We start from the raw sequence: 13,511 nt of genomic DNA, 5'->3' as shown, positions 1-13,511 counted from the left end.
AATAATATAAGAAAATGTCTCAGAAGTTTCCAAAAAAGCCCAATGAGTGCCCAGAGCAAAGAATGAAAAAGAACCCACTCCAAGATGAGTCACTAAGGAAATGGACCACTAGGTATGTTCTAAATTTAGAAACACCCAGAAAGGATATACACAATACAAAACAGATCATATAGAAAGTAGCACTCTCGTATCAGACTTTGCTGCAGCATCCCTGCTTGGACGTCCATAGTGTAAAATACCATCAAAGTATGGGAACACACTGTTTGCAGACTAAAATTCTATAGCCAACTATCAGTCAAATATTGAGGAGAATAAGAGCATTTTCATATCAAAGTCTCAAAACATTTACCTCCCATACACCTTTTCTCACAGAGCTACTGAAGATGTGCACTAGGAAAGCAGGGAGTAAAACATGGAAGGTGACAGCCAGAGATCCAGAAGAGAAGGGACCTAACTCGTGAAGAAAGTGATGGAGGGAATTCCCAGGAGGAAGGTGAAGGGCTGGAGCTGCGTGGAGATCCAGGGAGCAATCAACCCGGACAGAGCAGTGGGACGGAAGGCACCAGGAGGGGTGTTTTCATGGGGAAAAACTTCTTTTAAAAGGTTGCTTGATATGTTTAAATACAACTAAGAGAACATCCACAGTTCTGTGAGAGAGACAGGGGACAGACTAGCAATAAACAGATACTCAGCAAACCAAAAACAGGCCATCACTCCAAGAAAACACACAGTTATCCCAAAAGGGAAATAAAATCCTAGTATACTATTAGACGCAGCTGTGAATAACAGTTAAGCAGTTACAACAACGTAGAAAATAAACTCTGGCTTCACACCAAATGCTGATACAACCAGACTAGGAAGAGGAGAGAAGGGGCCGTGTGTTTGTGTGCTGTTGGGGATGGGGAGTTATAGCTACACCCTCATTTACCACAAAATGAAGGCAAATAATTATACCTAAAAATGAAAAATTAGGAAATAAAAACATAAGCATGCTATTTAGAAACAGGGGAGTAAACTCTAGAAGTAAGAGTTGAGAATGATAACTTCTGGGTAAGAGAAATTAGAACGGGGAGAGGAGACTGCCACTTATTTACTTATTTATTTATTTATTTTATTTATTTTTGGCTGCACTGGGTCTTCGTTGCTGTGCATGGGCTTTCTCTAGTTGCGGCGAGCGGGAGCTACTCTTTGTCGCAGTGCGCGGGCTCCTCATTGCAGTGGCTTCTCTTGTTGTGGAGCACGGGCTCTACGTGTGCAGGCTTCAGTAGTCGTGGCATGAGGGCTCAGTAGTTGTAGCTTGCGGGCTCTAGAGCGCAGGCTCAGTAGTTGTGCTGCACGGGCTTAGTTGCTCCGTGGCATGTGGGATCTTCCCAGACCAGGGCTCGAACCCGTGTCCCCTGCATTGGCAGGTGGATTCTTAACCACTGCGCCATCAGGAAAGCCCCAGGACTGCTGGTTTTTTGCTGCCAGCTTTGCATAAGCGTTTGACTTTTTAAAACTATGTACATAAGTTATATTGACCATTTTAATTTAGAGAGAAAAGATATTCACGTAATACCTCATGTAAAACTATAAAGAAGCCTCGGCTTAAATCTAATCATCTGTCTTTCTACGCTTTATACTAAAGAAAATATTAAAGGCCAGACTCATTCACACATTTAATCTCATTACATTAAAAGGCATCCTCTTCAGAAGGCATTGTTAGTATTGTTAGTATTTTCACATATATGGAGATTGATGCTTGGAGAGGCCACACAGCTAGTAAGTGATGAAGCTGGAAATTCAAACTTGGGTCTATCTACGAAAGCCAATATTCTCAACCTATTGCGCTAGGTTTCTTTTTCCGGTAAGTTAAAGAAATTCCTGGTCCCCCTTAAAACTATTTTTTAATAACTGTGTGTTGATCAGATTTGTCTTCTCAACCTTCTTTTAAAGGGCTAAACACCTAAATTTCTTAAGCTTGCTTCACAACAGTTCTTTTGAGGTTTCTTTTCACTCTTCAGTGGGTCCTTAAGACCCCCTCAAAGTTCTCACATTCCTCCTAAGACAGCCCACAGTAACAGGACAAGGCAATGCTGAGTTACCTCCTGACTCGACCGCCAGGCATTTACAGCTACAGAGTTGACTAAAAAAGGTGTTGATTTTTAATGTTGATTGAAAATTTTCGTGTTGATTTAGTGCCAAATTAAAAAATATATATATGAACAATGTCATTTTGAAAAGATCAGCACTAAATTACTTAATCTGTGAATTAAAAAAAATCTACTGAATTTAATTTCTTGTCAATTACTGAAATTTTAAAATTTTATCTTTTTGCTTCTTTGTACACTATAATCAATCCATAATTTATGCCATTTTCTTTCTCTCACTAAGCGGCAGTTATCCTCCATTTTATTCTGTCTTCTCAGACATAGCAAAAGTATTTCTGAGAGTCGAAGCTAACATACAAATTAAATTGGGTTTTAAAAAGCAGCAACAAAAGAGAGGGTTCAAAATGGTGGTGCAGGAAGATCCTGAGCTTACCTCCTCACACGGACACACCAAAGCTATAACTAGATACCCATAGGATGACTCTCTCCACAAAAGGCCTAAAAGGCTGGCAGAGCAGCTCTTCTACAGAAAGGACAAAAAAGCGGGGTGGGAAAGCCCCACTGGGATGGAGCGGAGGGGAAAGATGCAGTCGTGCCAGTTACCCCCACCCATGGCAGGTGGCCCACAAGTGGGAGGGATATGACAAACATGGAGCTCCCTCCTCCCTGAGCTCTGACCCCACCTCTGCCAGATCTGGAAGGTGTGAGCAACCCCCTGAATGCTTTGCGTTTCTGAGCCCCAGAGCACTGAAATAATCGGACAGACAGATGTTGTCAGGCTATCACCCCCAGGGCACTGCAGAGACAACAGACCCCCCCCCCCCCCCGCCCCATCAATCTCTCAGCAGCCACTCCTTCAAAACTGGAGGAGACAGCTGTTTCAACTAATACGTAGAAACAAACACAGAGGGTCAGGCAAAACGAAGGGAAAAAGGATTATATTCCAAATGAAAGAGTAAGACAAAACCTCAGAAAAAGACGCTAATGAAACAGAGATAAACAGTTCAAAGTAATGGTCATAAAGATGCTCATTAAACTTGAGAAAAGAATGGATGAACAGAGAGATCTTCAACAAAGAGAAAAATACAAGAAAGTTCCAAACAGAAGTTACAGAGCTGAAAAATAAAATAATCTAACTAAAAAATATACTAGAGGGATTCAAGAGCAGACTGGATGAAGCAGAAGGATGGATTAGCGAGCTAGAAGACAAAGCGATGGAAATCACCCATATAAAACAGCAAAAAGAAAAAAGGAATTTAAAAAAGTGAAGATTCCTTAAGGGTCATCTTCTGGGTAAACAAGTAAACAGGCACCCAGCACTGTGTCAATATTTTGGATTTAAGCAAAGCAATTCACAATGTATTCACACCTGTGGTCATACACCCACTACCTTCAGCAATTTCTCAGTGTCTCAAAAAACAAACGAACAAACAGGCCCAGTCAACCATCCATTTGTTCATTCATTCATACAACATTTGTTAAGTGCCTACTGGATGCCAAGCACTGTGCCAGACCCTGAGAATACAAAGACAAATAAATACAAATGTATGGAAAAACAGAAGTTTAAATAGTTAGAACTCCAAGTAAATTTAAACAGAAGCCCCAGAACCCACTTTTACACAACTGACTTCTACTTTTGGCTGGTATTTTATATGTGGTTTACCTGTAGTGTGGAGGGGGGAGCTGCTGGATGACATCATGAATTTTTATCAGCCTTTCTTCATCTGTTGCTGCTGAAACAGCATCCTAGAACAGCCATAATGCAAAATAAACTATTAGGCTTTGTTGGTAAAAATGAAAGTTTTTCATTTACAGTTCAGTTTCACTTTGAGATTAATTGACTTTACTCTTTGATGCTGAACTATGAGGAAAAACAATGCAGTATTCAAGGAAGTCAACTTTGTTTCCACACTATATGGACACTGAAATCTATTAAAAGATAATATTTTTAAAACTTTATGATAACCAGTATCGAGGGTTATAAGATTAGTGGCTCAAAGTCAGAAACAGAAAGAGTGAAAACGTGAAAACAGTGAAGACTGTGGACCAGCTAGCAGTACAGTGTTTTTATTTTCGTTAAAGGACCCCTCTTCCTCATACAACTATCTCATAAGACCAAACCAATCTTCACACATTTTGAACAAAACCACAGCAAAACTCCAAACAGAACTTGACCTAAAAGTTACTTGTACTCACAGAAAACTTCTCATACAGCTGGTAGGTGAGCAAAGGGTTTGGGAGCTCTCGGAAATACAGCTTACACAGGGAGCCCACGGAATGGATGTCCTGAACGTAGGGTTCTTTTGTCAGGTCGGGAACATGTTCAGAGTCAAATTCATGGCTAAAGAGATAGAAGAGAGACAACAAAACTATTTTTTTGAAAGAAAAGCAAATATGACTTTAAAACAGAAAGGAAAGGTCCAAAGTATTAACCTCTACCTCAGTGAGTTAATATTTTCTTCAAATGACTATATTTCATAGAAGTTATATTTGGACTTCAGTAGTAATCAAATGTCTGATCATGAAACAAGTGTTTTTCTAAATGGAAATTAAGGGAATAGCTTTAATATTAAAATGGACAGAAATCTCTGAAATGTGTGTGAAAGAGCAGCTCTTACCACAGAGATCTAAAAACAGGACTTCTAATTCCTAATGGTTTAAATACCCAATGTTTTGGCAATTCTGAAAACTAGAGTTGAATGGCAGCTGGTCCATGTATGACTATGTGCAGAAATTCCTCAGGTACAAGAAGTACAGTTCAGGAATGCTTTATGGATGAGGGATAAGGAAGCCAGAAACAATATAAAGCAATTCCCAGACAACCCCAAATTTTAAAAGAAAGCAAAATCTGCAGCATTAAAGTGAATGAAATAAAAATTGTGCTCAGAACACTAAGGCAGATGAAGCTCACTCTGAGGAGGTTAACTAATATTAATCTACAGACATGAGACCACTTATGAACCTAGAGGATTAATGTATGTGGACAATCTGAATATGAGATCTGCTGCGTCCGAAACTAAAGACTGAAACCTTTTTCAGTAAAACAATCAATTTGAGGAGGCGGAGTCAAGATGGCAGTGTGGGAAGACACAGAGTTAGCATCTCCCCACAACTAGGGCACCTGCCGGCTGCTGGTGGGGGGCTCTGACCCCAAGGAGACAGGAGGAACCCCCAAGTGAACGAGTAGGACGCAGGGGGACTGAGGTGGGAGGAGAAGTAGAGGCCAGACAGGATCGGTGTCCCTGAGGGCGGGGAGGCGGGGAGATCAGGAAAGGCAGGCGGGGAGGGAGCCTCCCAGACCGGAAGAGCAGGAGAGGAGAGGAGCGCAACTGCCTCACCCACTAACGGCCCCGCCCCCACAGCCCCCAGGGCCTTTTCCAGCCCTCTGGGTCCTAAACATAGGCCCCGCCCACCACCCAAACCTTGCCCTTCCTTAGGCCCTGTCCTCCACAGCCAAGGCCTTTTCTCCCGTTTAAACAAATTTTTTTCCTTTTCCCTCCTCCTCTTTTTTCACTATTGTGGTACTGAGGTATCTTCTGGATGTTGATTCATCTATATTTTTTTTATATCCTTTCTAACATATCTGTTAGTTTCCTAATTTTATTTTTTACTTTGTTATTCTTTTTGTTTTTGCCGCCCCACGTGTCTTGTGGGATCTTGGTTCACGAGCCGGGGGTTGGGCCAAAGTTCCTATGGTGGGAGCTCTGAGTCTGAACCACTGGACTAACACAGAACCTCAGACCCCAGGGAATATTCATCGGAGTGAGGTTTCATGGAGTTCCTCACCTCAGCACCAAGACCCAGCTCTACCCAACAGCCTACAAACTGCAGCTCTACCCAACAGCCTACAAACTACCATGTTGGAAGCCTCAGGCCAAACAACGAGTAAGGCAGAAATACAAGCCCACTCATAAAAAAATTTTTTTTAAAAAATGAGAAAGCAAAAAAATACATCACAGATGAAGGAGCAAGGTAAAAACCTATAAGACCAAATAAATGAAGAGGTAATAGGCAATCCACCTGAAAAAGAATTCAGAATAATGATAGTAAAGATGATCCAGAATCTTGGAAATAGAATGGAGGCACGGATTGAGAAAATACAAGAAATGTTTAACAAAGATCTAGAAGAACTAAAGAACAAACAAACAGATGAACAGCACAATAACAAATGAAAAATACACTAGAAGGAATCAATAACAGAGTAACTGAGGCAGAAGAACGAATAAGTGAGCTGGAAGACAAAACAGTGGAAATAACTGCCAAGGAGCAGAATAAAGAAAAAAGAATGAAAAGAACTGAAGACAATCTCAGAGACCTCTGGGACAACACTAAACGCACCAACATTCGAATTATAGGGGTCCCAGAAGAAAAAGAGAAAAACAAAGGGTCTGAGAAAATATTTGAAGAGATTATAGTTGAAAACTTCCCTAACATGGGAAAGGAAATAGTCACCCAAGTCCAGGAAGCACAGAGAGTCCCATACAGGATAAACCCTAGGAAAAACACACCAAGACACATCTTAATCAAACTAACAAAAATTAAATTCAAAGAAAAAATATTAAAAGCAGCAAAGGAAAAACAAAAAATAACATACGAGGGAACCCCCGTAAGGTTATCAGCTGATTTTTCAGCAGAAACCCTTTAAGCCAGAAGGGAGTGGCAGGATATACTTAAAGTGATGAAAGAGAAAAACCTACAACCAAGATTACTCTACCCAGCAAGGATCTCATTCAGATTCGATGGAGAAGTCAAAAGCTTTTCAAACGGGCAAAAGCTAAGAGAATTCACACCACCAAACCAGCTTTACAACAAATGCCAAAGGAACTTCTCTAGGCGGGAAACACAAGAGAAGAAAAAGACCCACAAAACAAACCCAAAAACAATTAAGAAAATGGTAACAGGAACATACATATTGAAAATAACCTTGAATGTAAATAGGTTAAATGCCCCAACCCAAAGACACAGACTGGCTGAATGGATACAAAAACAAGACTCATACATATGCTGTCTACAAGAGACCCACTTCAGACCTAGGGACACATACAGACTTGAGATAGAGGGGATGGAAAAAGATATTCCATGCAAATGGAAATCAAAAGAAAGCTGGAGTAGCAATTCTCATCTCAGACAAAATAGACTTTAAAATAAAGAATGTTACAAGATATAAGGAAGGACAATACATAATGATCAAAGGATCAATCCAAGAAGAAGATATAACAATTATAAATGTTTATGCACCCGACATAGGAGCACCTCAATACATAAGGCAAATGCTAACAAGCATGAAAGGAGAAATCGACAGTAACACAATAATAGTAGGGGACTTTAACACACCACTTACACCAATAGACAGATCATCCAAACAGAAAATAAATAAGGAAACACAAGCTTTAAATGACACACTAGATCAGAGAGATTTAACTGATATTTATAGAACATTCCATCCAAAAGTGGCAGAATACACTTTCTTCTCCAGTGCACACAGAACATTCTCCAGGATAGATCACATCTTGGGTCACAAATGAAGCCTCGGAGAATTTAAGAAAACTGAAATCATATCAAGCATCTTTTCTGACCACAGCGCTATGAGATCGGAAATCAATACAGGAAAGAAACTGTAAAACACACAAATACACGGAGGCTAAACACTGTGCTACTAAATAACCAAGAGATCACTGAAGAAATCAAAGAAGAAATTAAAAAATACATAGAAACAAATGACAACGAAAACATGCCAACCCAAAACCTATGGGACACAGCGAAAGCAGTTCTAAGAGGGAAGTTTATAGCAATTCAATCTCACCTCAAGAAACAAGAAAAATCTCAAATAAACAATCTAACCCTGCACTTAAAACAACTAGAGAAACAAGAACAAGAAAACCCAAAGTCAGTAGAAGGAAAGAAATCAACAAGATCAGAGCAGAAATAAATGAAAGAGAAATGAAAAAACAACAGCAAAAATCAATAAAACTAAAAGCTGAGGGCTTCACTGGTGGCGCAGTGGTTGAGAGTCCGCCTGCCGACGCAGGGGACACGGGTTCGTGCCCCGGTCTGGGAAGATCCCACATGCCGTGGAGCGGCTGGGCCCGTGAGCCATGGCTGCTGAGCCCGCGCATCCGGAGCCTGTGCTCCGCAGTGGGAGAGGCCACAACAGTGAGAGGCCTGTGTACCACAAAAAAAAAACAAAAAAAACCAAAAACTAAAAGCTGGTTCTTTAAGAAGATAAACAAAATTGATAAACCCTTAGCCTGACTCACCATTAAAAACGGAAGAGGAGGCAAAACAATAAAATTAGAAATGAAAAAGGAGAAATCACAACTGACACAGCAGAAATACAAAGGATTATAAGAGAATACTACAAACAACTGCATGCCAATAAAATGGACAACCACAAAGAAATGGACAAATTCTTGGAAAGGTACAATTTTCGAAGACTGAACCAGGAAGATTTAGAATATATAAACAGACCTATCAAAAATAATGAAATTGAAAGCATAATTAAAAATCTTCCAACAAACAGAAGTCCAGGAGCAGATGGCTTCACAGGCAAATTCTATCAAACATTTAGAGAAGAGCTAACACCGATCCTTCTCAAGCTTTTCCCAAGAACTGCAGAGGGAGAAACACTCCCAAATTCATTCTATGAGGTCACCAACACCCTGATACCAAAAGCAGAAAAAGATATCACAGAGAAAGAAAATTATAGACCAATATCTCTGATGAACATAGATGCAAAAATCCTCAACAAAATAATAGCAAACAGAATCCAACAGCACATTAAAAGGATCATATACCATGATCAAGTGGGATTTATCCCAGGGATGCAAGGATTCTTCAATATACGCAAATCAATGTGAAACACCACATCAACAAATTAAGGAATAAAAACCATGTGATCATCTCAATAGATGCAGAAAAAGCTTCTGACAAAATTCAACACCCATTTATGATAAAAAGTCTCCAGAAAATGGGCATAGAGGGAACCTACCTCAACATAACAAAGGCCATACATATATGACAAACCCACAGCAAGCATCATACTCAATGGTGAAAAACTGAAAGCATTTCCACTAAGATCAGGAAGAAGACAAGGATGTCCACTTTCACCATGCTTATTCAACATAGTTTTGGAAGTCCTAGTCACAGCAATCAGAGAAGAAAAAGAAATAAAAGGAGTACAAATTGGAAAAGAAGAAGTAAAACTGTCAGTTTGCAATGACATGATACTATACATAGAAAATCCTAAAGATGCCACCAGAAAACTACTAGAACTAATCAATGAATTTGGTAAGGTTGCAGGATACAAAATTAATGCACAGAAATCTCTGGCATTCCTATGCACCAACAACGAAAAATCAGAAAGAGAAATGAAGGAAACACACCCATCTACCATTGCAACATAAAGAATAAAATACCTAGGAATAAACCTGCCTAAGGAGGCAAAAGACTTCTACTCAGAAAACTATAAAACACTGATGAAAGAAATCAAAGATGACATAAACAGGTGGAGAAATATACCATGTTCTTGGATTGGAAGGATCAATATTTGTGAAAATGACTATACTACCCAAAGCAATCTACAGATTCAATGCAATCCCTATCAAACTACCAATGGCATCTTTCACAGAACTAGAACAAAAAATTTTACAATTTGTATGGAAACACAAAAGACCCCAAATAGCTAAAGCAATCTTGAGAAAGAAAAACAGAGTTGGAGGAATCAGGCTCCCTGACTTCAAACTATACCACAAAGCTACAGTAATCAAGACAGTATGGTACTGGCACAAAACCAGAAATATAGATCAATGGTACAGGATAGAAAGCCCAGAGATAAACGCATGCACGTATGGTCACCTAATTTATGACAAAGGAGGCAAGAACATACAATGGAGAAAAGACAGCCTCTTCAATAAGTGGTGCTGGGAAAACTGGACAGCTACATGTAAAAGAATAAAATTAGAACACTACCTAATACCACACACAAAAATAAACTCAAAATGGATTAAATACTTAAATGTAAGACCAAACACTATAAACCTCTTAGAGGAAAACACTCTTTGACATAAACTACAGCAAGATCTTTTTTGACCCACCTCCTAGAGTAATGGAAATAAAAACAAAAATAAACAAATGGGACCTAATGAAACTTAAAAGCTTTTGCACAGCAAAGGAAACCGTAAACAAGACAAAAAGACAACCCTCAGAATTGGAGAAAATATTTGCAAATGAAACAACAAAGGATTAATCTCCAAAATATACAAACAGCTCATGGAGCTCAATATCAATAAAACAAACAATCCAGTTAAAAAACATGTGGAAGATCTAGGTATACATTTCACCAAGGAGGACATATGGATGGCTGGGAGGCACATGAAAAGATGCTCAACATCACTAATTGTTAGAGAAATGCATATCAAAACTACAATGAGGTATCACCTCACACTGGTCAGAATGGCCATTATCAAAAAATCTAGAAACAGCTTAATGCTGGAAAGGGTGTGGTAAAAAGGGAACCCTTCTGCACTGTTGGCAGGAATGTAAATTGATACAACCACTATGGGAAACAGTATGGAGGGTCCTTAAAAAACTAAAAATAGGACTTCCCTCGTGGTGCAGGGGTTAAGAATCCGCCTGCCAATGCAGGGGACACAGGTTCGAGCCCTGGTCCAGGAAGATCCAACATGTCATGGAGCAACTAAGCCTGTGCACCACAACTACTGAGCCTGCACTCTGGAGCCCATGAGGCAGAATGATTAAGCCCGTGTGCCACAACTACTGAAGCCTGCATGCCTAGAGCCCATGCTCTGCAACAAGAGAAGCCACTGCAATGAGAAGCCCACACACCACAACAGAGCAGTCCCTGCTTGTCGCAACTAGAGAAAGCCCACGTGCAGCAATGAAGCCCCAACACAGCCATAAGTATATAAATAAATAAATAAATTTACTAAAAAAAAAAATAAACTAAAAATAGAACTACCATATGACCCAGCAATCCCACTACTGGGCACATACCCTGAGAAAACCGTAATTCAAAAAGAGACATGTACCACAATGTTTACTGCAGCACTATTTACAATATCCAGGACATGGAATCAACCTAAATGTCCAATGACAGATGAATGGATAAAGAAGATGTGGCACATATATACAATGGAATATTATTCAGCCATAAAAAGGAACAAAATTGGGTCATTTGCAGAGATGCGGATGGACCTAGAGTCTGTCATACAGAGTGAAGTAGGTCAGAAAGAGAAAAACAAATACCATATGCTAACTCGTATATATGGAATCTTAAAAAAAAAGGTACTGATGAACCTAGTTGCAGGGCAGGAATAAAGAGGTAGACATAGAGAATGGGCCTGAGGACATGGGGTGGGAGGGGGAAGCTGGGGCAAAGTGAGAGTAGCATCAACATATATACACTACCAAATGTAAAACCGTTGGCTGGTGGGAAGCAGCAGCATAGCACAGGGAGATCGGCTTGGTGCTCTGTGATGACCTAGAGGGCTGGGATAGGGAGGATGGGAGGGAGGCTCAAGAGGGAGGGGATATTGGGACCTGTGTATGCATATGGCTGATTCGCTTTGTTGTGCAACAGAAACTAACATGGTATTGTGAAGCAATTATATTCCAATAAAGATCTATTAAAAAAAAGAAAATAATCAATTTCAGTTATTTTCCAAACATGTATTCCTGAAAATAGAGATGAACTCTGTGGTCAAATCAGAACATTAAAATGCTGTAGAATAACGGCAATTATCATGCACCACAGTGAAAAATAAAGGATAATAACATGTTAAGAATAGACTAGAATCTAAGAGATTAAGCAAAAATTAAAAATTCTATTGCTGGTGTAAAGGATACCACTATTCTTGTCTCTGAGACTATAATGGGAGAGGATGTGCAAAATGTAATAAATGCACACTTGAACATATACTACAAAGCCCAGGTGAAAGGAGATTAGAAAGTTCGCTCTCATCAATTGTAATTAACTAAAGAATAATTCTATTATAATGTAAATTATCATCTCTCATGGTTATCATAGGTTCAAATTCAATTTTTAAAAATCTTCAAATATTGCAAAGAGAAAATACAAGTATTGAAGAGATTAAGGGACGTGGTTTTCTGATACTACAAACGAAGAGATGGCATTTAGGAAAATATACACAGAGAACAATATGGATATTATTTCCTACTTTATCTAAACTATCTTATGGAAAATTACGGTTATCAATATAAGTGACTTAATTTTGAAACAGCTTCATTTTAATGAATTACAGTAGGAATGAAAAAGAAAATGCCATATGAGGTTTTACCGTAGTCTCTGGATATTGGAGGCAACGCCAGAGAGACGATATATTCCATCCACGATGCCATATCTCTCAATGAACGCCGTACAGCTTTGAAGAACCTGGGGCACTAGAGAGAATTTTTGAAGACATGGATTAAGTTGAGAGTATTCAGTGGAAACAAAGTCACAAAAAATGAGAATGTCTTAGCAAAATGAAATTGGCAAATTAAAGTTTTAAGGGGTGGAGATTAATCTACTACAAAAACTGACAAGGGCATATTTAATTAATTTCACATCTATGCTAGATAAGTGGTCACATATGGTCACCTAATTTATGACAAAGGAGGCAAGAAAATACAATGGAGAAAAGACAGCCTCTTCAATATGTGGAGCCGGGAAAACTGGACAGCTACATGTAAAAGAATGAAATTAGAACACTCCCTAACACCATACACAAAAATAAACTCAACATGGATTAAAGACCTAAATGTAAGGCCAGACACTATCAAACTCTTAGAGGAAAACATAGGAAGAATTCTTTGACATAAATCAAAACAAGATCTTTTTTGACCCACCTCCTAGAGTAATGAAAATAAAAACAAAAATAAACAAATGGGACCCAACTAAACTTAAAAGCTTTTGCACAGCAAAGGAAACCATAAACAGGATGAAAAGACAACCCTCAGAATGGGAGAAAATATTTGCAAATCAAGCAACGAACAATGGATTAATCTCCAAAATACACAAACGGCTCACGGAGCTCAATACCAAAAAAACAAACAAACCAATTAAAAAATGGGCAGAAGACCTAAACAGACATTTCACCAAAGAAGACATACAGATGGCCAAGAGGCACATGAAAAGATGCTCAACATCACTAATTATCAGACAAATGCAAATCAAAACTACTATGAGGTATCACCTCACATCGGTCAGAACGGCCATCATCAAAAATCTACAAACAATAAATACGGGAGAGGGTGTGGAGAAAAGGCAACCCTTTTGCACTGTTGGTGGGAATGTAAATTGATATAGCCACTAGGGAGAACAGTATGGAGGTTCCTTAAAAAATTAAAAATAGAATTACCATATGACCCAGCAATACCACTACTGGGCATATACCCTGAGAA

At 39.2% G+C, this 13,511-nt stretch overlaps 1 protein-coding gene across 3 annotated transcripts in view; it reads right to left on the bottom strand.

The window, feature by feature from the left end:
* The window catches only part of ARHGAP32 (Rho GTPase activating protein 32), a 264,452-nt gene that overhangs the window by 18,765 nt on the left and 232,176 nt on the right, over positions 1-13,511 (bottom strand). For all 3 annotated transcript variants that reach the window (XM_029207542.1, XM_029207543.1, XM_029207544.1), the window contains 3 exons: positions 12,407-12,509; positions 4,287-4,431; positions 3,754-3,836 (listed from right to left, as the gene is read on the bottom strand). In XM_029207542.1, coding sequence (XP_029063375.1) covers positions 3,754-3,836; positions 4,287-4,431; positions 12,407-12,509 — 331 coding nt within the window. The remainder of the gene's footprint in view (positions 1-3,753; positions 3,837-4,286; positions 4,432-12,406; positions 12,510-13,511) is intronic.

The sequence above is a fragment of the Monodon monoceros genome, unplaced genomic scaffold, assembly GCF_005190385.1.
Source record: "Monodon monoceros isolate NGI ecotype Baffin Bay Population unplaced genomic scaffold, NGI_Narwhal_1 Super_Scaffold_7, whole genome shotgun sequence".
NCBI lineage: Eukaryota > Metazoa > Chordata > Mammalia > Artiodactyla > Monodontidae > Monodon > Monodon monoceros.
This window is presented reverse-complemented; position numbering and strand designations above follow the sequence as displayed.